This window comes from Alexandromys fortis, unplaced genomic scaffold (genome assembly GCF_014885135.2).
Source record: "Alexandromys fortis isolate MF-2015 unplaced genomic scaffold, M_Fortis_MF-2015_v1.1 scaffold_103, whole genome shotgun sequence".
Taxonomy (NCBI): domain Eukaryota; kingdom Metazoa; phylum Chordata; class Mammalia; order Rodentia; family Cricetidae; genus Alexandromys; species Alexandromys fortis.
Genome location: NW_026067978.1, coordinates 6507428 through 6528789, shown reverse-complemented (window position 1 = coordinate 6528789; position 21362 = coordinate 6507428). Strand labels below are relative to the sequence as shown.

Here is a 21362-nt window from a genome sequence, read left to right as displayed (position 1 = left end):
CCCAGGGCCAGAGACTGGTCTTCTGCCTCCTTGAGCTTCTTTGCCGGCACTTGGAGGAAAAGCAGCCTCCAGAGGTCAGAAGCCCCTCCTCCGTTTATCACCAGTGGGCTACAGGCTCTGAAGGAAACCTGGTGCAGAGAGTGACTGGTGTGTGGCGCAACACCTTCAGTGTGGACACCCCAGAGCAGTGTCGGGCTGCCTTGAAGAAGCTGCAGGATGTCAAGTATCCGTCTGCCACAAGTAACACTCCCTTCAGACAGGTGTGCCATCCCAGCCTTAACAAGCTGTGTAGGTCAGGTGTTCTTCATCCCTCAGAAAAATCTATAAAAACAGTTTTTAATCTCGAAAAAGACAACACAGTTCAGGCCTTGGGAAGACACCTCAGGTGAAAGCCTTGAGCTTTGTATTCATCTGGGGTTCTCACTTGTTTAATTTTACAAGAAGTTCGGGGTGGGAGTGCTAGCTCGGTAGTTAAGACCACTGGCGGCTCTTGCAGAGGGTTCAGGTTGGGTTATCAGCACCCGCTCACAGCTGACAGCCATTTGTAATTCCAGTTCCAGGGGACCCAACACCCTCTTCTGGCCGTCGTGGGCACCGGGCATACATATCATGCACAGACATACATGTTGGCAAAATACTACATACAATAAAGTCGAAGTCCTCTTGCTCTCCTCAGCTGCTGTTTCACACGCACGCGCACACACACACACACACACACACACACACACACACGCACGCACACTCACCCCAGCTCACCAGAGATTCTCTCCCTTCACGTTACCCATGCTGACAATGAGGGGCAAGCTGACGACATACTTAACTACACGTTCATCTTGGGAACAGACCTCAGTTTGTCTGCTTTTTTAAGTTTTAAATGAAAAGATATTATCCTTTTGAGTAAGTAGACATCCTCAAGTGGTATACAAAATGGAAAGCGGCTTTGCAGTCTCTTACGACGATAGCATACTCTTGCCCAGCCAGCCAAGTGACGAGAGATGAAATCAGGAGGCCACTCAAAGACCTGCATACAAATCTTTGGGTATATTTAGTCCACAACAGCTCCAAACAAATGGACACAAGGGAAAAATAGACCTCTGCACAGGTCACTGAGCCCCAGAAACATGCTGACAGAAGGGTGTTGTCAGATGGTCTTGTTTGACAAATGTGTTCTGTGCCTTCATTTTGGTGGTAGCTATAAACTACTTGTCAGAGTGCTTCAAACTATATAACCTAAGGGCTGGAGAGATGATTCAGTCAAGCAGATAAATTCCTTTTGAGTGAGGCCCCCCGTGTTTAATCCCTAACATGGCAGCTTACACCTATGTTCCCAGGATTAGGGAGGCAGAAGCAGGTAGACCCAAGGACTCTCTGTCAAGATGATCTAGCCAAATTGCTGAGCTTCAGGTTCTGTGAGAGACCCTGTCTCAAAAAGATAAAATGGAGCCAGGTGGTGATAACACAAATCTTTAATCCCAGCACTCGAGAGCCAGAGGCCAGCCTAATCTATAGAGCAAGTTCCAGGACAGTAAGGGCTACATAGTGAAATTCTGTCTCAAAAAGGGAAAAAATAAATAAATAAAATAAATAAAATGGAGAGTGTTTGGGAAAGACAACTGACATTGTTCTCTGACATCCACGTGCCAAAATGGATTGCTATCAGCTGTATTCCTGTTATTTCTGTTGATTTTTTTTTTTTTTGAGAGGGAGTCTCATATAGCCCAGGCTGTCTCTGAACTTTTTTTTAAGAGTTAATATATTTATTATGCATATAGTGTTCTGCCTTCATGTTTGCCTGCAGGCCAGAAGAAGGCACCAGATCTCACTATAGATGGTTGTGAGCCACCATGTGGTTGCTGGGAATTGAACTCAGAACCTCTAGAAGAGCAGTCAGTGCTCTTAACCTCTGAGCTATCTCTCCAACCCCGGGGCCTGAAATTCTTATGTAGCTAAGGATGACTCAAGTCCTGGTCCTCCTGCCTCCACCTTCCCTGTGCTAAGATTGCAATTGTGTGTCACCACACTGAGTCTATGTGATGCTGAGGTTAAACCCAGGGCCTTGTGTGTGCTAAGCAGGTACTCGACCAATCAAACATAGCCCCCATTTTGTTTTTCTAATTATAGCTTTGTAGATACAGAAAGTTAACTTTCTTTGATTTTGTTTGCAGTCTAAAGATAGGATGTTGAATAATTCAATCTTTTGATCTCATGATTCTCCTGCCTCAGCTCCCTGGGCATGCCAGCTTCCTTTGCCATTCATTCAGTGCAGTGATCAGAATGACTTAAATACCAGACAGGGTGACGGGCGGGAGGTAAAGGGTTTCCAGAGTTGTTGTTCTGTGCGATGGTTTCCAGTGTAGTGCCTAGCTGTGGCACCAGGCTTGCCAAGTCTCTGCCACAGGAGAGTGTTAGCAGGTGAGTGAGATTCTGGCCTCTTTTCAGCTGCTGCTTCATGTTTGCCATGACCTGACCCTGGCAATACTGAGCCAACAGACTGCCTCCTGGGAGGAGGCTGTACCAGCATTGCTGCAGGCTGTTCTTCGGAGCTACACCTCAGGGAACTTCACCCTCATGCAGGAAATCTACTCAGCCTTTCTCCCAAGTGGTAAGTGACCCTCCCCTCCCCCCCCATACACACTCTCACACACACACACACATCTCCGCCTGGGGTCCTCCCAGTATAACACAATATAACCACCTCAAATGGTACTGTGCTGGGAATAGCAACACCATTAAAAGATGATATGGCTGTGGCAAGAGAATCACCACAGATTCTAAGCTGCATAGTTTACAAAGTGAGACAAACCAGCGTCTGCACGGTGCCTTTACCTTGCTCTGCTCTCTCCCTTAAAGCTCAGAGAGGTAAAGAAATAGGAGTTGGCATGGGTTGCCTGCACCCTGTCCTCCCTACATGGGGAAAGAGTGGGGTGGTCAGAGAGATCGGCAGTTCAGGGTGCTATGTAGTGAATTTAAGGCCAGCCTGGGCTACATGAGACCTCGTCAAACCACTGGAAAAACAAAAAGGCCAAGAAATGTGACTTTCCAGCTGGGCGGTGGTGGCGCACGCCTGTAATCCCAGCAGTCTGGAGGCAGAGGCAGGCGGATCTCTGTGAGCTGAAGCCCAGCCTGGTCTACAGAGCGAGTTTCAGGACAGCCAAGGCTACACAGAAGCACTGTCTTGGAAAACCCCCAAAAACGTAAATGTGCGTTTCCAAGCTGGAAAGATCAGGAAAGCTAGGACTTAACTGGGATCAGTCCCTACAATTCATCTCAGTTTTCAGAACCTGGATGTATATAGTTCATGTCCCTAACCCCATATTAGTGTGGCCCTGGAGCTCTTAATGAAACAGTACTTTTCTGTCATGTGAGTGGTGTCACCTGTGGCAGCGATTGCATTGTCCCAAGGAAGGCAAAGGAAATGATTAGTTCCATTGGCTTTGGGCAGAGGATAGAATACCAAGAGTTGGGTCTGTCTTCTTGGGTGATAGAACACAAGGGTGAGAAACCAGGTTTCTCACGAATAAAGAAATGTATGATATATCCCAAGATCCTTTTCTTTTAGGCTGTGACTACCTACGAGACAAATTGGGTGACCTATCTCTTGCCACTGCAGCTTTCAAAAGCTTAGAGGCCTTTTTTATTTATGGGCAACTGTATGAAGTCTGGTGGTCGCTCTGTGGGCCTGGCCCTGAGTCCAGCATCTGGGTGAAAAGCACAGTACCTGCGGAGCAGAGGGCGCCAGAGGACAGTGCCAGTGCCGAAGACACGGAGCCTGAGGCTGCTGCTGCTCAGCCACGGTCAAGCCTGCCTTCAGGCCCAGGTCTCAGGCTCAGTGGAGAGAGTGAGCGTTTACTTAGTGCCTGCAAAGAGCTGTTCTCAGAAAGGCACGCCAGCCTCCAGGCCTCCCAGAGGACTGTTGCTGAAGTCCAGGAGACACTGGCAGAAATGATCCACCAGCACCAGAAGAGTCAGCTCTGCAAGGCCACAGCCAACGGCCCCAGCAGAGATGACCCTGGCCAGGAAGCAGAGCAGGCCCCTTCCCGACCTCAGAGCCCAAGGTAAGATCAGGTTGTCCTATAACCATGTCCAGATAAGCATGTGATGCCGTTGACTAGGCTTGGGAAGCAGCAGGCCTAGGTGAGACAGCTAATTCTAGCCCTTCTGAAGCTACTTAGTGCTTTAGAGTACACCTCCAGCAGCACTCCACTGAGATTACAGGTGTGTGCCTCTGTGGATGTTTCCAATACCTTTCATCTCGACTACATTCCCCAGGCAAAACCTAGAAGATAGCAGGAAGTGCAGAAATCTGTAGAGGTTATATTAACTTTAAAAAATTATGGGACTGCAGAGACAGATTGTAATTTAGGGTACCTGCTCTTTTATTAGAACTGCCTGTAACCTTAGCTCCAGACGGTCCAACGCCCTCTTCCGACTTCCACAGGTGCGTGCACTCATGTGCATATACCCACTCATAGACACGCGTGCATACACATAAATAGTAAATCTAAAAAAATTTAAAACTATCTGCCTGTAATTCCAGCAGTGCAGAACTAGAGGCGGGCAGCTCCCTATAATCCCAGTGCTCTAAAATGGGAGCCAGAGGCTCAGGGGTAGTTCAAGGTCACTGAAAATTTGAGCAGGCAGAGGCAGGTGGATATCTGTGAGTTCAAGGCCAGCCTGGTTTATATTCTAGGACAGGCTCCAAAAAACTACAGAGAAACCCTGTCTAGATAAACAAACAGACCAAAAAAAAAAAAAAAAAAGAGTCCGTTATGACTTAGAAATCCAGTCACTACTGCAGGCAGTCCAGGTTTGCTTTTATTTGTGGATGAGACATGATCTTTCCCTGTGGAAGTCCTTCTCCCTCAGCCTTCCACGTGCTGAGATTGTAGATGAGCCCAGCCAGGTTTGCTTTTAGGGAAAAAAAGTACCGTAAAGCCCTCAGATCAGCTCTTACCTTCAGTCACAGATTCCTGTGAGAACCTTCAAACACCATTCCTGGCTGCCTCTCTACTTCTTGGAGACCCCAGTATGTTCTGGCTGCTGCCAAAAATGGTGCAGCACAGCTTGAATCTTTGTCCTTGGTGAGAACACCAAGTTCCTCAGGAATTAGAAAATGAGATTCACTGTGAGATCCAGCCATTCTACTCCTGTGTCAAGAGAATTGAAAGCTGGGCAGCTTGGCATGGTTCTGAATGCCTATAATCCCAGCACTCAGGACCCCAAGTTTAAAGACAGTCTGGGCTACACAGCAAAATCTGTCTAAATAAATAAATGCAGGGATAATTAAAGAATTGAAATCACGCTATTTGTTTAGACATCTGCTGCGCTATGCATGATAGCACTGAAAATGGGAAGCAGCCAGTATCCAAGGAAAAGTGGGCAGATTAGCAGAAATGGTGTATTCTTTCAATGAAATACTACTAGAATATGGAGCCGGGCAGTGGTGGTGCATGCCTTTAATCCCAGCAGAAGCAGGCAGATCTCTGAGTTCAAAGCCAGCCTGGTCTAGTTCTAGGACAGGCTCCAAAGCTACAGAGAAACAGTGTCTCAAAAAGAAAGGGGGGGGGGGGATGTACTATGTTTACTACAAGGTAGATGACATAATGATTCTGTAAGACAGAAACTGTGAGCTGCCAGCAAGCAGAGATTCCAGTCTCATAAGAGCTCTGGGCCTGAGCAGGTGTGATAGTGAATGCCTTTATTTCCAGAACTCAAAAGGCCAGCCTTGTTTACAAATCAAGTTCCAGGTCCCCTAAGGTCACACAGTGAGATGCTGTCTCAAAAAAATCTCTGATCCTGGATAGTTAGTGACAGCTGCACAACATGAGGAATGGAAGTTATGTTTTTAGACTATTACTTTACCACAATAAAAACCTGGGGGTCATCAGGTTGCTCGGTGGTTAAGGCATTTGCCACCAAGCCTGAAGACCTGAGTTTCATTCTTGAAACCTGGGAACTTGTGGCATGCAAGTACAACCATGAAAACACATGGATGTACAATAAACAAAAGAATTTTTTTCTTAAAACATTTGGGGTAGAAGTTAAGTGACCATATATGACTTTAGTTTATTGTTCTCTTGCTAGCAGAGAAGAAAGCAATGCACCACTCTCTCTCCCTGAATTAACCAGAAGGCTCACAGAGGCGAATAAGAAAATAGCTGAGTTACCAGACAGTGTAAAGGTAAGGGTGTTGGAGATACTTCAGGACGAACTCTGAAGGTCAGCTACATCTACCAATATTGTATGTTCTTAAAATTTTAGGATACAAAAGTAAGATGTGCGCCACGTGGTGGTGGAGGTGCACATCTTTAATCCCAGATTAAGATGCAGGCAGATTGAGAGGCAGAGGTGGGGGGGGGGGTCCTTGAATTCAAGGCCAGCCTGGTCTATAGAGCGAGTTCCAGGGCAGCTAAGGCTACACAGAGAAGCCCTGTCTCGAAAAACAAACAAACAAAAGAGTTGGGGGTGCTGGTGCATGCCTTTAATCCCAGCACCTGGAAGGCAAAAGAAAGGCAGATCTCTGAGTTTTAGGGCTGTTTGGTCTACAGAACAAGTTCCAGGACAGCCAGAGGTATACAGAGAAAGCCTGTCTTTAAAAGACAAAAGAGGAGGGCTGGAGAGATGGCTCAGAGGTTAAAAGCACTGACTGCTCTTCCAAAGGTCCTGAGTTCAATTCCCAGCAACCACATGGTGGCTCACAGCCATCTGTAATGACATCTGGTGCCCTCTTCTGGCCAGCAAGCATACAGACAGACAGAGCACTGTAGACATAATAAATAAATAAACAAATAAATAAATAACTCTTTAAAAAAAAAAAAAAAAGACAAGCCGGGCAGTGGTGGCGCACGCCTTCAATCCCAGCACTGGGAGGCAGAGGCAGGCGATCTCTGTGAGTTCGAGGCCAGCCTGGTCTACAAGAGCTAGTTCCGGGACAGGAACCAAAAGTCACAGAGAAACCCTGTCTCGAAAATCAAAAAAGAAAGAAAGGAAGGAAGGAAGGAAGGAAGGAAGGAAGGAAGGAAGGAAGGAAGGAAGGAAGGAAGGAAGGAAGGAAGGGAAAGAGAGAGAGAAAAAAAACTTAGGGTGCAGTTGTCTCTGCATAGCTGAAGTGATTTGTGAAAGTAGCAGTACTAAGCACACAGTAGGCTTACAGCTCAGTCTTGGGGAAAACTAAGCAAGAGTTATGTATGGTTGAGATGTAAAATAATCAAGTCAGTACAATCAAGTAGCATGTACCCAGCACTCATGGAGGAGCAGTGTGTGGGTTGATTTGGGGACACTAGAGGACTCACCAATGAAGACATGCCAACAGACATATTAGGTTCATGCATTTCTCCTCCACAGAATTGCCATTGCACGCCCCTGCAGACACTGCCTTGTCTTGTTGTTTTAGGCCTGGCCCTTCCCAGATGTGCTGGAGTGCTGCCTTGTCTTGCTTCACATCGGGTCCCAGTGTCCTGGTGCTGTGAACCCTGAGATGCAGCAACAGGCCGAGGAGCTCCTTCAGAAATATGGCCACACTAGAGCTTACAGAAGATACTGCCAGACCCTGCACACATGAACTTCCAGAGGTCATAAACCATGTCACACATATGTGACAGCTTTCTTCTCAGTCACAGCTCACCTGGCCTTCACCCTGATCTTCAATGGAAAGATGCTGTGGTCACCTGACATCTGAGGGTGAAGCTTGGATCCACTTACAATGGAACCTGCCTGGTGCCTCCCAAGTGGTTTCCTGTAATGGAGCGGAGAGCCAGCAGGGTTGCTCAGAACCAGTCCTCACCAAGACTACCGTCTCCAGCCTTACGTGGTTTCCCCAAAGAGAAACCTTTGTACTCACCCAAAGTCTGTCCATCCCAGATGCAGCTGCCTTTATAAACCCTTACCTTCGGAAGTGTAGCATTCTGTGGGAGGTGCATTTGACACACAGCAGTGTTGGGTTAGGGCTTTCCCACTTCTCAAAGACTAAAAGAATTGTTGGCCTTGCCATCGTGTTGACTTGAATATTAGCTTTCTGACAACAGAGCTAATGTTCTCCAGATTTTGTGACATGACTGATGGTGGTCAGACAGCTCAGGAAAAAAAAATCACTGTTAGTGGTTCTTTAACCTTTGGGGTCATAAACCCTTTTTGAGAATTGACTAAAACGCAGCCTGGAGAACAGCACCTATTTCCTCGTTTTACCTGTCCCTCCCAGATCATTAGACTTAACTTTACACCCTGGAACCCCAAGTACTATTTATTCCCCAGCCCTGGGCCTGCTGCTAGTTACCACACAGCAGGACGGGTCAGAGGCTGATGCCTCCACCATCGCTGGTCTAGAATGGGAAAAGCAGACGTGCTCAGGTTGGGTGGGCAGAGCATACCTTCTTCCTGTCTCTCTTGAGGTCCACTGTGAAGGCTTCATCTGTGGGCATCAAGAAATAGTCCCAGCTGGAATTCCATGGGATGTGCATTTTGAGCTAATTGTGTGTGCCTGGCTTCGGGGTCTAAAAAATGCTAAGCCCCAAGAAAAGGAAGTACTGTACCATTGTGTGAACTCTTAAGAAGATGCATTGGTTTTAAAGGCAAGAGTCTTGACAAATGTGAGTGGGTTTGACTACATAAAGGACGGGATAATTCCAAGCAATTTCATCTACAGAAGGGGAAAGGTTAGCTCCCTCCTCTTGAATAAAGAGTAAGTTGGTAACTACAAACTCACCTTTGTGATTTGCTGAAACCAGCACTTGTTGGGAGCAACCCTGCACACTGCAGTAACCTCTGTCACTGCTGGGAAAAACCAGAAGCAGGAGGAATTGCCTGGGCTCTGAAGCAAGACCTTGTCTCAGAAATAGTAATAATCCAATGAGCTAGAGCGATGGTTCCAGTTAAGAGCACTGGCTGTTCTTCCATAGGACCTGGGTTCAATTTCAACTCCACATGGTGGCTTACAGCCATCTGTAACTCCAATTCCAGGGGATCCATCACCCTCTTCTGACCTCCACATCACCAGATATACCCGTAGTACATAAACATATGCATTCACCCAATAGAAAAATGACAGAAAATTGAATGAGCCAACTGCTCATTTCAGTAATGTGTGTTATCAACTTACTAACATTTGGATATTATTACTTCTGTATCCCTTCTTATGAGAATCACAAATTCAGAGATGCAAAGGTGTTCACTCAAAGTTCTAGCAGAAAGCAATCTTTTTGGGGGGATGGCCTAGACCCATTCAGTTCCCTTCTCCCACCTGTCTTTTTTGGTGAGAGAGGGCTTGGCTTTTGGATTTTTGACACAGGGTTCTCTGTGCTGTCATCAAACTCTGTAGACCAAACTGGCCTCATACTCCGAGATCCGCCTGCCTCTGCCTCCCAAGTGCTGGGATTAAAGGAGTGCGCCACCACTGAGCCCTCTTCCACCTCTTACTGGTTCCCTCATGCTCTGCATCTGCTCCTCCAGCAATGACTGCATTCCCTTCTCTTTCTGCACCTTCACCTCCTGCCTCTTCTCAGCACCTCGCCCTGCATCAGGTCTTGTCCAGCTGCTGCCACTCCCTATCCCTTAATCTCAGTGCCCTTATACATTTCAGGCTATATGTGTGTAAGTCATCTACTGTCTGGCTGCAGGTAGACTACCTGCAGTGAGGAGGACTGTGTCCTCAATTGCTCATTCCAACACTTAAGTGGGTAGATATTTAGTGAAAGTTCATTGGCTGAATAAGCTAAGAAACTAGTAATTTGCAAACACAGGACTCTTCAAATGCCTGCATTGGCTGTCAAAAGGCTAAGGTTGCTCAGCCTTGCGAACAGAACAAAGGGCTGAACTCTGGTGACCAAAAGCAGTTCTCTCTTCATCTCTGCTAGCACCACCTCCACCAGAGGACACCCCCGCTTTGTTCAGCCCCATAAGCTCACATGACAGTTCTCACAGACCGTGTGCCGTCCTCTAGCACCTTTCTATGTAGTGCTCAGTCCCACTTTCATCTCAGCGGTTTGAGTGTCGTCTGAGAAAAGCGGAATGTGCCCGCACTAAGACCCAGAAGCACACCAGGGAACCTTTACTGAGGGCCACTCTGCTGCCTTCACCACAGACCTCACTGGGATCTTAGTGCAAACCCACCAGCCGAAGTTCTAGATCTGTACAGTGGGGCAAACCAATACATCTCGCTATTCAGGCGGATGACTCGGAGATCAGGGCCAGCCTATGTAACACAAGACCCTGACTAGAAGGACCCCAATACCTGACTGTCTTTACCTTTTTGTTCTAACAGAAAAGGCTGGAAAAAAAAAAAAAAAACTAAAGTTCAAGATGTCCTGCATAATCCCTTGACCCTAACCCACTATATACGAGTGGCCAAGGAGAATTCAATTAAAACTACTCTGTCCTAGTAAGGCCCAACAACCAGCGGAGTGTGAAGGTGTGCTCCCTCAATGAGACCTTCCTTCCAAGGCTGGTTGGTTCTGAGGCACACCATTCCTGTCACAGATACCAGTTCCTAGCTACCAAAGACCACACCTCATGCCAGTGGTTAAAAAGCAATCTTTATTTTACAAAATTAAAAACATAAATAATATTTACAAGCATCTTAAATACCAGCTTTAATACTTGACATTTTGTAATCATTTCAAATTCAGTTTCCCACAAGCTTTTAAAATGGATGCCCACTCCAGTTTTGATGAGCTGCTGCCGTCTATCTCTGCCTCCCAAAGAAGTTTCTGCTTTCTCAAAATTGTACTTTCTATAGCCATTTAAAAAACAGTGTGCTCCTAAAGTAACCTTAAAAAATCATTGGGTTCTGAGCACAGCTGTGGGAATGGTTCCACAAGGTCTGGGGTGAATTCCCTCGCTGCCCTGCTCACAAGTGATTCCTGTGACTTTCCAGAGACTCAGCGTTCCAGAGCTCAGCTTTACCACCTCTTGACAGCTCAGACTTGCTATTTCCATTTATAAATAAATAAATGGAAGCTGAGAGAACACAGCTGATTTAGATCACCCTGCTGGGAACAAAACAGACTTGGAGCATGACCTCTCTAGGGTAGTTCATCTGGAAAGGTGACTGGGAGGCTCAGGTGCCACCTTACCACCACAAAAAGGAGACTGAACTCTGCAGATGGCAGCAGAGCAGTCATTCGCTGTCAGGACAGCCTGCTGGTGCAGCCCTACTTCTCAAGAACATACACCATGTTCCCTGGCAGCCTCAGCTCATCTGAGAATCTTCATCAGAGCAGCAAAGCCAAAAGAAAAAGAATGACAACACTTAAGAGTCATATACATTTTACTGGTTTGTTTCAGACATCCTGGAGGTTTAAAAAGGTGTCCATGGAGCCATGGATGCTGGTGGCAGGAGGCAGCAGAGGGGCGTGGGCATGAGGACAAGGAAGACTTGTTTACAAATTCAGAGCAAACCCCCTTCTGGATCTAAAATAAAGGCATCTTTAAACAGAAACCCAGAGTCTCTGCTTGGAGCAGATGCAGGTGAGTGGCTGGGGCGGATGGCACAGGCAGCACGGTGCACGTGCTATCACTGCTGCATGGTGTTGATCATGGCCAGGATGCTCATCTTCTCCTGGGCAGAGTCCACATCCTCATTCTGCTTCTGAGCCACTCCCGTGCCCAGGCCATAGAGGCGCCCACAGTACTTGGCATCATCAATACTGTCCTCAAAGAATAGCTGCAGAATAGGACAGAACCAGCTGAGAATGGGGCCAGGAGTCATGCCACCTCCCAGCTTCTTATGCCCTGACACTCAGCAGACTGGACACTAACTCAGCAGTGACACCAAACATCTGCATAGGCTCTTCCTGCTCCTTTCTCTACACTGGGGCTCTGCTTCTGAAACATACTTGGCATTCCTATGATTTGTCACTGCTGGGAACCCTGAGCGGCTGCCAGACAAGGCAGTGATTAAGAACTGAGGCTTGCCAAGTCATTTCAACTCCATTCCATTCATGGTTCCTTATTTATAAAAGTCATGAAAGCCAGGCAGAAGTGGCGCACATGTAAGCCTAGCACCGAGAGCTGAGGCAGAAAGTGACTGTGTTAGGAGATCATGGGCAGTGAGCATTCAATACGCAGCTCAACCTTAGTATCACTGAGCAGAAACTGTCAAGACCAATCACAAAATGTTGAGCACAGCCTAGCCAGAAGCACCACCTCTGCTAAGTATAACAGACATCTCCTAGGCATCACCAAGTGTGCCAGCTGGCAACCACCAACCTAATACACTTGTTACTATTTCGATGTAATATGTTCCTAGAAGTCCTTGTGTTGAAGGCTTAGCACCGATTTGTAGGGTTACTAGGAAATGGCAAAACTTTAAGTTTTGCCATTTCGCACTCGGGCCCCACTGGAGCATTACCTCTTTCATCCTGAAGAAAGCCATCCCTGTCAGCAGAGAGTCTGAGCCTGCTTGGTGCTGCCTTCCAATCCTCTGCAGATCCAGCTGGTCAGCCACCTCCTGAAGACCTCCCTAGAGAGCACAGAAAGCAGACATCACACACCAACACTCTTCTCCTGGACTCAGGTGAGTCTACTCGAGAGTCCAGTTAGCGGTAGAACAGGCCTCAGTAGCCGTTTTTAGATCATCACTCTCTTCTTCCCAAACAAAACACATGAATTCTCTCCTACCACACAGGCTGCAGACATCAAACTCAGGGCCACCAGGTTGGACCTCCACCCACTGAGCCTTCTCACAGGCCCAACCTCTTCAACTGTTTTTTGTTTTTTTGGAGACAGGGTTTCTCTGTGTAGCCCTGGCTGTCTTAGAACTCACTCTGTAGACCAGGCTGGCCTCGAACTCATAGAGATCAGCTGCCTCTGCCTTCCGAATGTTGGGATTAAAGGGGTGCACCACCACTGTCTGGTCTTTTTGAACTTATGGGCTAGAGAGATGGCTCAGCAGTTAGTAGCATTGGTTGCACTTCAAGAGGTCCTGAATTCAGTTCCCAGCAACCACATGGTGGCTCACAACCATCAGTCATGAGATCTGGCATCCTCTTCTGGTCTGCAGGCAGAACACTGTATACATAATAAATAAATAAATCTTAAAACCCCTCAAAGAATGTGGGACAGTGTAGACAGTGGGACTGTCATAACATACTGCACATGGCTTCCTGTCACCAACTACTTTGAGGTTCTCAGACCTAAGAGGAAAGCAGCCAGACTCAAGAAGCAAGAAATAGGGCTCTAGGGGCTGGAGAGATGGCTCAGCGGTTAAGAGCATTGCCTGCTCTTCCAAAGGTCCTGAGTTCAATTCCCAGCAACCACATGGTGGCTCACAACCATCTGAAATGAGGTCTGGTGCCCTCTTCTGGCCTTCAGGCATACACACAAAGACATAATAAATAAATAAATTAAAAAAAAAAAAAGAAATAGGGCTCTAGGCTGGAGAGACAGCTTGGCGGGTAACTGCTCTTCCAGAGGACCAATTCCCAGCACCCACATGACAGCTCACAACTGTCTGTAAATACAGTTCCAGGGGATCTGACACCCTCATACCAATGCACATTCTAAAGAAGGAGGAGGAGGAGGAGGAGGAGAAAATAGGGCTCTTTTGGTGCCAAGTTCCAACAAAGGCAGCTACAGGAAGCCCTGTGCCGCTCAGCCCAATCAGCACCCTCTTTAGAGAAGTACGGCAGGTCTCAAAAAAAGCTGAATATATCAGTAAAGCAAAACATGTCTTGAGTTTAAGGTTTGCTTGTTTTATTACAAATATTAAGGAGAATGTTGTTTATTACCTTAAGATTTTTGCAGCTCTTCATCAGGTATTTCACATCATAAATAGATGGGAAGAAAAGATTCAGGATGTGGAAAAACTCATGTTCTTCTTCTGGCAATCGAGAATCTGTAAGCAACTTTACCATGTAGCCAAAGTCATAACCACTGAGGGAAGAAGGAAGCTGGGGTCAGAGAGCAGCTTCAAACCAGCCTGAAACCACCTGAGGCTGGGGACTTGATTAATCTCAACTTCACATTCAGGAAGTACCTAGGGCAAGCTACTATGGGAAGCAAACAAGAGCCTGAGAGTTTGTGTGAATTTAATTCATCAAAACTCAAAAGTAAGGCTTTAGGGGCCGTAGAGAAGGATCAGCTAAAAGTAATCAGGAGGATCAGAGTTCAAATCCTAGCACCCATATCAGATAGCTCACAAATTCCTGTAAAAAAAGCTCCAAAGGGTCAAAACACACACACACATACACACCCCTTTAAAAACAAAAAACTGGGGCTGGAGAGAAGGCTCAGTGGTCAAGAGCACTGCTTGCTCTTCCTAAAGGTGCTGAGTTCAAGTCCCAGCAACTGCATGGTGGCTCACAACCATCTGCAATAAGATCTGGTGCCCCTTCTGGCCTGCAGGCATACATGCAGACAGAATACTGAGAACACCGCATACTAGATAGATAGATAGATAGATAGATAGATAGATAGATAGATAGATAGATAGATAGATGATAGATAGATAGATAGATAGATAGATAGATAGATAGATAGATAGAAGCAAGCCAGCCAGCCACCAGGGTGGTGGTGGCATACAGACCTCTGTGAGTACCAGGCCAGCATGATCTACAGAGTGAGTTCCAGGACAGGCTACAAAGCTACAGAGAAACCCTGTCTTGGGAGGGAAAAAAAAAAGAGAAAAAACTTCCAAGAGTATTGAAAGAATATCTGCCATTTGAAGACGTTAGGAAGGACAATCCACACCAGGCTGAAAACAGCCAAGCACACAGCAGACTCCATCCACCTATCCACCTGGAATACTTCACAGAAGGATATGTAAAGCAAAACGTCTATATGGCCCCAATGTTCCCTACACACTGGACACATGCGCACCAGCACCACCTCCAGCTTCGCACTGCTGCTGCCAAAGGGCCAGTACAACTCCAATCCACAAGAATTCAGTTCCTCTCCAATCCAGCCAAAGTCAGCAGGCAGAGGCAGTGAAAGAAGAGACAGGCCATGGTGCCCAGGGACTGACCTGTGAAATGAAAGCCACTTGACGTTGTCACAGAGAACCACTCCTGACGTCATGAGCAGCTCTGCGAAGTGCAGTGTGTCGATCCCTTCCTCCTCGTGCTTCTGGAACTGCAGCCCTGAGTTTGCAAGGAGGTCTATGGAATCCTGGGAGTACATATCCTCTCTGAAAAACAAGGTGCCAGTGTGAGCTGGCGGGTATGAGACAGAAGCAGGGCAAATATCACCACCGGCCTATAATTTGGAAACACAGCATCCCCAAAGCACTCAAAAACCAACATACACATTTCCTACAGAGGATCTACATCCTCTCACTTTGGATTGTTTTGTTGTTGTTGTTTTTAAATGAATGAATCAGAGTTGTAAGCCACCATGTGAGTGCTAGGTATCAAGTCCAGGTCTTCTGGAAGGCAGCCAGTGCCTTAACCATTGAGCCACCCTTCCAGCTCATTTCTTTGTTTTCAATCTTTTTAAAAGATTTATTTATTTTACGTATATGGGTGGGGTGGGTTTTTTTTGTTTGTTTGTTTGTTTGTTTTGGTTTTTTTGTTTTTCGAGATAGGGTTTCTCTGTGTAGTAGTCCTGGCTGACCTGGAACTAGCTCTTGTGATCAGGCTGGCCTTGAACTCTCAGAGATCTGCCTGCCTCTGCCTCCCGAGTGCTGGGATTAAAGAAAGGCATGCACCACCATGGCCCAGCCATATATGGGTATTTTAACTGCATGTATGTTCGCATACCAGAAGAGGGCATTCAGACCCCCATGGCAGACAGTTGCCATGCAGGGACTGGGAATTGAACTAAACCTCTGGCAGAGTAGCTGGTACTCTTTAAGCATTAAACCATCTATCCAGCCCCTTTTTTTTAAATTTTTAATTATTCAAATTTTTATTCCTTTGTATCATTTAAAATAGAATTAAACAAAACAAATGAAACAAAACTAAAACAAGTTTATTCTAAAAATAAATAAATAAGGAGGGCTGGAGAAGAGGTTCAGTACATAAGAACTTTTGCAGAGGAACCATTCCCAACACCCACGTAGTGGCTCACAACCATCTATAACACCAGTTCCAGGGGATCTGATGCCCTCTTCTGACTTCTGTGGACACCAGGCATATACATGATACATAGACATACATGCAAGCAAAATAGCAATATGCATAAAATAGAATTTAAAAATCTACTGTTGCAGAGTATTTGGTCACACTATGTAAAATGTGTCACTGTTTTATTCTGATTGGTTTAATAAAGAGCTGAACAGGCAATAGCTAGGCAGGAGACGATGGGAGGGATTTCCAGGGAGAGAGGAACTCAGGTGCACAAGGAATTAGCCAGCAAGACACAGAGAGAGTTGGATGTACAGAATGGAGGAGAGGTAAAAAAGCCACGTGGCAGAACATAGATTAATAGAAACTGGTGAATTTAAAAGAGCTAGTGGGACAAGCCTAAGTTAAGGCCAAGCTTTCATAATAAGTCTCTGTGTCATTATTTGGGAGCTGTCAGTCCAAAGACAGTCTGACAAGAAAGACCAGCTATAATCTATTCAGAACTTTTGCCAGCTTTTTTGTTTTAAGGTAGGGAATTTGAGACAAGTTCCATCTATGTAGCCCTGGCTGTCCTGGAACTGATTATATAGACCAGGCTGGCCTTGAACCCACAGAGATCTGCCTGCCTCTGCCCAAAGTGTTGGGATTAAAGGTGTGCACCAAGACAGCCTATCTTTTGCCAGTTTCTAACTGGGTTGTCTCTCTTCTGTGGTATTGGGGAATAAATGCCTGGGCCTCAAATATAATATTTGAGTACTATTCCACTGAGCTACACAACAGCCTGGAATTTTTTTTTAGGCTAAGTTGCACGAGTTCTTTAAGGAAAACCAAGCTTCCCAGACATTGTGGTTTAGTTCCAGCACCCTCGGGACAGAGGCAGACAGATTTCTGCAGGTTTGAGGCCAGCCTAGTCTACAGATCCAAAGCTAGAGATCCTGTCTTAAAAAAAAAAAAAAAGGAAAATGCCTCTTCTTAACTATTCTAACATCTATGTATATTGAATGAAATAAAAATAATGTGTGGTAACACACACCTTTAATCCCAGCATTCTGGAGACAAGAGACTGGTGGATTTCTATGAGTTCAAGTTCAGCCTGAGATACATAGCAAGTTCCAGGACAGCCAGAGATATATAATAAAGACCCCACCCCCACCCCCCAAAAAAAAGGAAAATAAAGCTTTGATAAGTAAAACCTATGGCAATCGATTCAGTCCACTCAAATGCAGCCATCTAAGAATAACACCAAGGGGTCTCTCAGACACTTACGTCAGGTTGAACTTGAAGTTGAACTGCCATGTGTTGATTCCAGAAGGGTACTCCCCTTTCTCATTTGTGAATGTAAGGCCCAGTTGAATGATTTTTAGAAGGTCAACATTGCACCGCAAAAGCTGATACTGGTAATCTATGGAGCTTCGAAATTCACCAATTGGTCGTACCACAACACCTGGAAACTCTGTGTCCTAGGAACAAAAGCCTCTCACCAGTAAGTCTCACCAAAGTGGCTGCTGGACTAGCAACTCATGAGCAAAATTGCTCTTCATTTTCTAAAAGCCCCAAGATTAGCCCCCAAGGTCTGGAATACAACAGGACCTGGGACAGGTGACTTGGTAACTGAGGGGAAATGGGAAGTCAGGTAGGACCTTTTTTTTTTTTAAAGAATAATTTTTATTTCATGTGCATTGGTGTTTTGCCTGCATATATGTCTGTGAGGATGCTGGATTCCCTGGACTTGGAGTTTCAGACAGTTGTGAGCTGTCACATAGGTACGAGGAATTAAATGAGTCCTCTGGAAGAGCAACAAGTGCTCTCACTGTTGAGCCATCCCTCCAAAGGAGTTTCTCTATTTCTCTATCTATCTATCTATCTATCTATCTATCTATCTATCTATCTATCTATCTATCTATCTAAGTGCATTGCTGTTTTGCCCTAGGTGTTGGGTCCCCTGGAATTGGAGTTACAGTTGTGAGCTGCCATATGGGTGCTAAGAATTGAACCTGGGTCCTCTGGAAGAGCAGTCAGTGCTCTTAAGCACTGAGCCATCTTTCCAGCTAAGAGCATCTAATATGTGTTAAATACAAATACAGCCAAGTTGGATATGATGGCTCACAAGACCTTTGCTCCTTCACATTAGTTTGTGTGTGACTTGAGAGAGCAGTATGGCTGCTGGCCTGCTATTCAGAGCTCTCATCAAGGACAAATGCAGCCATTCTTTTTCTTGAGTGACTGTCTCATTGCCTTGTATATATAAAACTTTTCCCTTATAAAGCCCAGACTGACCTAAACTTGCTGGTTGTGAACCCCTGATCTCCCCACAAGTGTTTTGAACCCCCATCCCAAGCGTCAGGATTACAGGATCTTAGTCTGTTGGGAGAGCTTATAAGGCTAATGCTTCTCACAGAATAGTGAAAGCAGGGTAGCCAGACAGTGGCAAGCAGCAAGCCTGGAGTGGAACAGAGCCCCTGCTTGCTCAGGGGCTGGTTCAAGACAGCCTTGCCTTAGCGAGGTCAGGCAGGAAAGTAAGTAACAGATTACACCTCTTCCCACTTTATCCAGAAATGCCAGATCTGGAATTTGCTTATCTCCTGACTTTTGAGTACAAGCAACACAATATCTAAATATTTTGAAAACAGAAGCAAGGCCTGTTAGCACACGCCGGGATTCCCAGCACTTGGGAGATAGAGGCAGGAAGATCAGGAAGTCAAGTCATCCTCCTGATATATAGCAAGTTCAAGAGGAGCTTGTGTTACATGAAACCATGTCTCCAAATACCACACGGCCAAATCACATGTGTGAAGAGACACCTATGGGGCCGGGGCAGGTCAGATGCTAGAGCACTTGTCCACCACCACACATACGATGGGCACAATGGCGCAGACCTATAACCTCAGCCAAGAAGGCAGAAGCAGGAAGATCAGCACAGGTTCATTTCAAGGCCTGCCTGGGCTACCTAGGGAGCGCGGGGCTAGTCAGAGCTACCTATCCAGATCCTAAAATAAACAAAAATAAAAGTATAAAAAGACTTTCAAACAGGAACGTTACAAAAACTTGTATCAGAGGTTGTGCCCTCCTCAGAGACACTGGGTACCTTGATTGACAGAAGAAATGTGTATTTCCATCAGTCTAACCTTTGGTGGTAAGACCTACTCACCATGGCGATGTAGCTGTAGCTGAGAACAATCTCTCGAATCTTCCGCATCTCTTCCTCTAGATTGCTGGCCCACACTTCACAGATGACCTGGCTGTTTTCCACAAGTGCTGCAGGCATCCTGAAGGCGCCTCAGGAGCCACTGTGCATTAACTAGGCAAGCGAACACGCCTCCTCTCGCTGGATTTGATCGTCCACACTGGGTCCAATCTAGACTTAAAGATTTTGAAATCGTAAGTTTACATATGGTCTAAGTTGCCAATAAAACAAACATCAAAACTGTATTTTAGACAGATACAGTGACACAGACATATGATCCTAACGCCCACACCAGGAGGCCAAGGAAGAAAGATGGGGAGTTTAAGACCAGTCTGACCTACCTACTGTAGGTACAGTACACAGAGGTCAGAAAGGGCATCAAATCCCTCAGAACTGTACTTAGAGATGGTTGTGAGGCACCATATATGGGTGCTGGGAACCAAACCTGGATCTTCTGCGAGACAAGCAAATGCTCTTGGCTGCCTAGCCCTCTCCGCAGCCCCGTGAGGCTAAGCACTAACTCCACTATAAGAACAGAGAGGTGGGACTGGAGAAATGGCTAGTTGAGCACTAGTTACTGCCGAGGATCCGACTGGTAGTCTACATCCATCTATAATTCCAGTTCCGGGGAGTCTGATGCCCTCTTCTGGCCTCCACAGGCACCAAAGAGACACATGGTAAACACACATTCTGCAGGCAAAATTCATTCACATAAAGTAAAATAATTAAAAAAAAAAAAAAAAAAAGAACTGAAGGTGGCAAGTAAAAATAATTCACGCAGGAACTGGCTGGTGATGTATACCACAGGACAGTATGAGCTCTGAATAATACTGTCACTACAGCAAATTAACACAGAGCCCTCGTGTTTCACCAAACAACCTCAGGCTTGATCAGGACGCCAAAACACACACATCCCATGACAAGGTGCCCTGGCATTAACTTGGGAAGTTAAACACAAGTTAGAGGCCAGTGTAGCAATACAGGGAAACACTGGGGTGGGGGTGTACACAATGGCATAAGAGCTTCTTTTAAATATTCTCTAAGATTTATTTTTATTATTTTATTTGTCTTCATCTGTGCACCATATGTGTGCTTGGTGTCTGAGGAGTTGGTGAGCCTCTATGTGGTTGCTGGGAATTGAACCAGGGTCTTTCACAACAATAAGAAGTGCCCTTAACCACTGACCTAACTCTCTTGCCCATAAAAGCTCTTTTAATGCAAACCCACTGTATGGATCCTCAACACAGTATGTTATGGTGGGCTCCAGTGCACAGGGCAAAACAATTCAGTAACAGTAAAGGAAATAGAGGGGTTTCTAAAGACCAGAACAAGGGAAATCTTTGTTTTCTACCTCAGAACCGACAGGTGCAGCAGAAACTCCAGAACAGAGCGAGGATCACTGTTCTGTTTTGTATTGTTTGGGTTGGGTTTTTTTTTTTTTTTTTTTTTGGTTTTTTGAGTTTTTTTTTGAGACAGACAGGGTCTCCCTGTGTAGCCCTGGCTATCCAGGATCTCACTCGGTAGACCAGGTTGGCCTTGAACTCAGAGATTCACCTGCTTCTGCCTCCCAAGGGCTGGGATTAAAGGTGTGCGCCACCAACCAGTTGAGGATTGTTCCTAATACTGTCTACTTTTCCTTACAAAACCTTTCATTCAAGGCAGTCTACACTTTACAGATGCTAAAAACTTACGTGACTGTGTGGTGGCTCCCCACATACATGTGGCAGCTACTTCTTAAAGGCCCATCCATTTTTCCTGCTTTCGCTCTCTCAATGAAGGCTTGCGAGTGAACGGAGGACAGGAAAGATGCACATTCACAATGAACTGCAGTAAATGCAACTTCCTGACAACTGAGAGGAGTTCCCCAGGTTGGCCCAAGTGTTACAGGCATGAGCCACCTCTGGCTGCTGCAGTCACTGTCCATGCCCCCTTACTGTGAAACAGGTGCCACGACCTTGCTCCCCACCCCCATCACTGCCATAAACTACAGAATGTAAGTGGGTGGCACTCCTGAACTTTTAAAAGATGTTTCCATGCTGGGAGGTGGTAGTGCACACCTTTAATCCCAACACTAGGGGAGGCAGGTGGATCTCTGTGAGTTCGAGGCCAGCTTGGTCTACAAGAGCTAGTTCCAGGACAGGCACCAAAACTAGAGAAACCTTGTCTCGAAGAAGAAAAAAAAA

General features: G+C 46.0%; 2 protein-coding genes across 18 annotated transcripts in view; one reads left to right on the top strand and one right to left on the bottom strand.

Annotated features, from left to right (window-relative positions):
• Gemin5 (gem nuclear organelle associated protein 5) overlaps positions 1–8025 on the top strand; it is a 46136-nt gene extending 38111 nt beyond the window's left edge. For 4 of the 7 annotated variants that reach the window (XM_050157628.1, XM_050157625.1, XM_050157624.1 and 1 more), the window contains exons 24-28: positions 6–260; positions 2440–2602; positions 3560–4055; positions 6085–6181; positions 7394–8025. In XM_050157628.1, coding sequence (XP_050013585.1) covers positions 6–260; positions 2440–2602; positions 3560–4055; positions 6085–6181; positions 7394–7561 — 1179 coding nt within the window. In that variant the 3' untranslated portion in view covers positions 7562–8025. The remainder of the gene's footprint in view (positions 1–5; positions 261–2439; positions 2603–3559; positions 4056–6084; positions 6182–7393) is intronic. The other 3 variants (XM_050157627.1, XM_050157626.1, XM_050157622.1) reach the window with 1 other exon arrangement.
• Positions 8026–10506: 2481 nt separating this feature from the next.
• The window catches only part of Cnot8 (CCR4-NOT transcription complex subunit 8), a 19901-nt gene continuing 9045 nt past the window's right edge, over positions 10507–21362 (bottom strand). For 4 of the 11 annotated variants that reach the window (XM_050157632.1, XM_050157630.1, XM_050157636.1 and 1 more), the window contains exons 3-7: positions 17262–17455; positions 14957–15118; positions 13722–13866; positions 12344–12454; positions 10507–11656 (exon numbers count right to left, since the gene is read on the bottom strand). In XM_050157632.1, the coding sequence (XP_050013589.1) occupies positions 11507–11656; positions 12344–12454; positions 13722–13866; positions 14957–15118; positions 17262–17455 (762 nt within the window). In that variant the 3' untranslated portion in view covers positions 10507–11506. Of the gene's footprint in view, positions 11657–12343; positions 12455–13721; positions 13867–14956; positions 15144–17261; positions 17456–19143; positions 19356–21362 lie in introns of those variants that run through there. The other 7 variants (XM_050157633.1, XM_050157634.1, XM_050157629.1 and 4 more) reach the window with 5 other exon arrangements.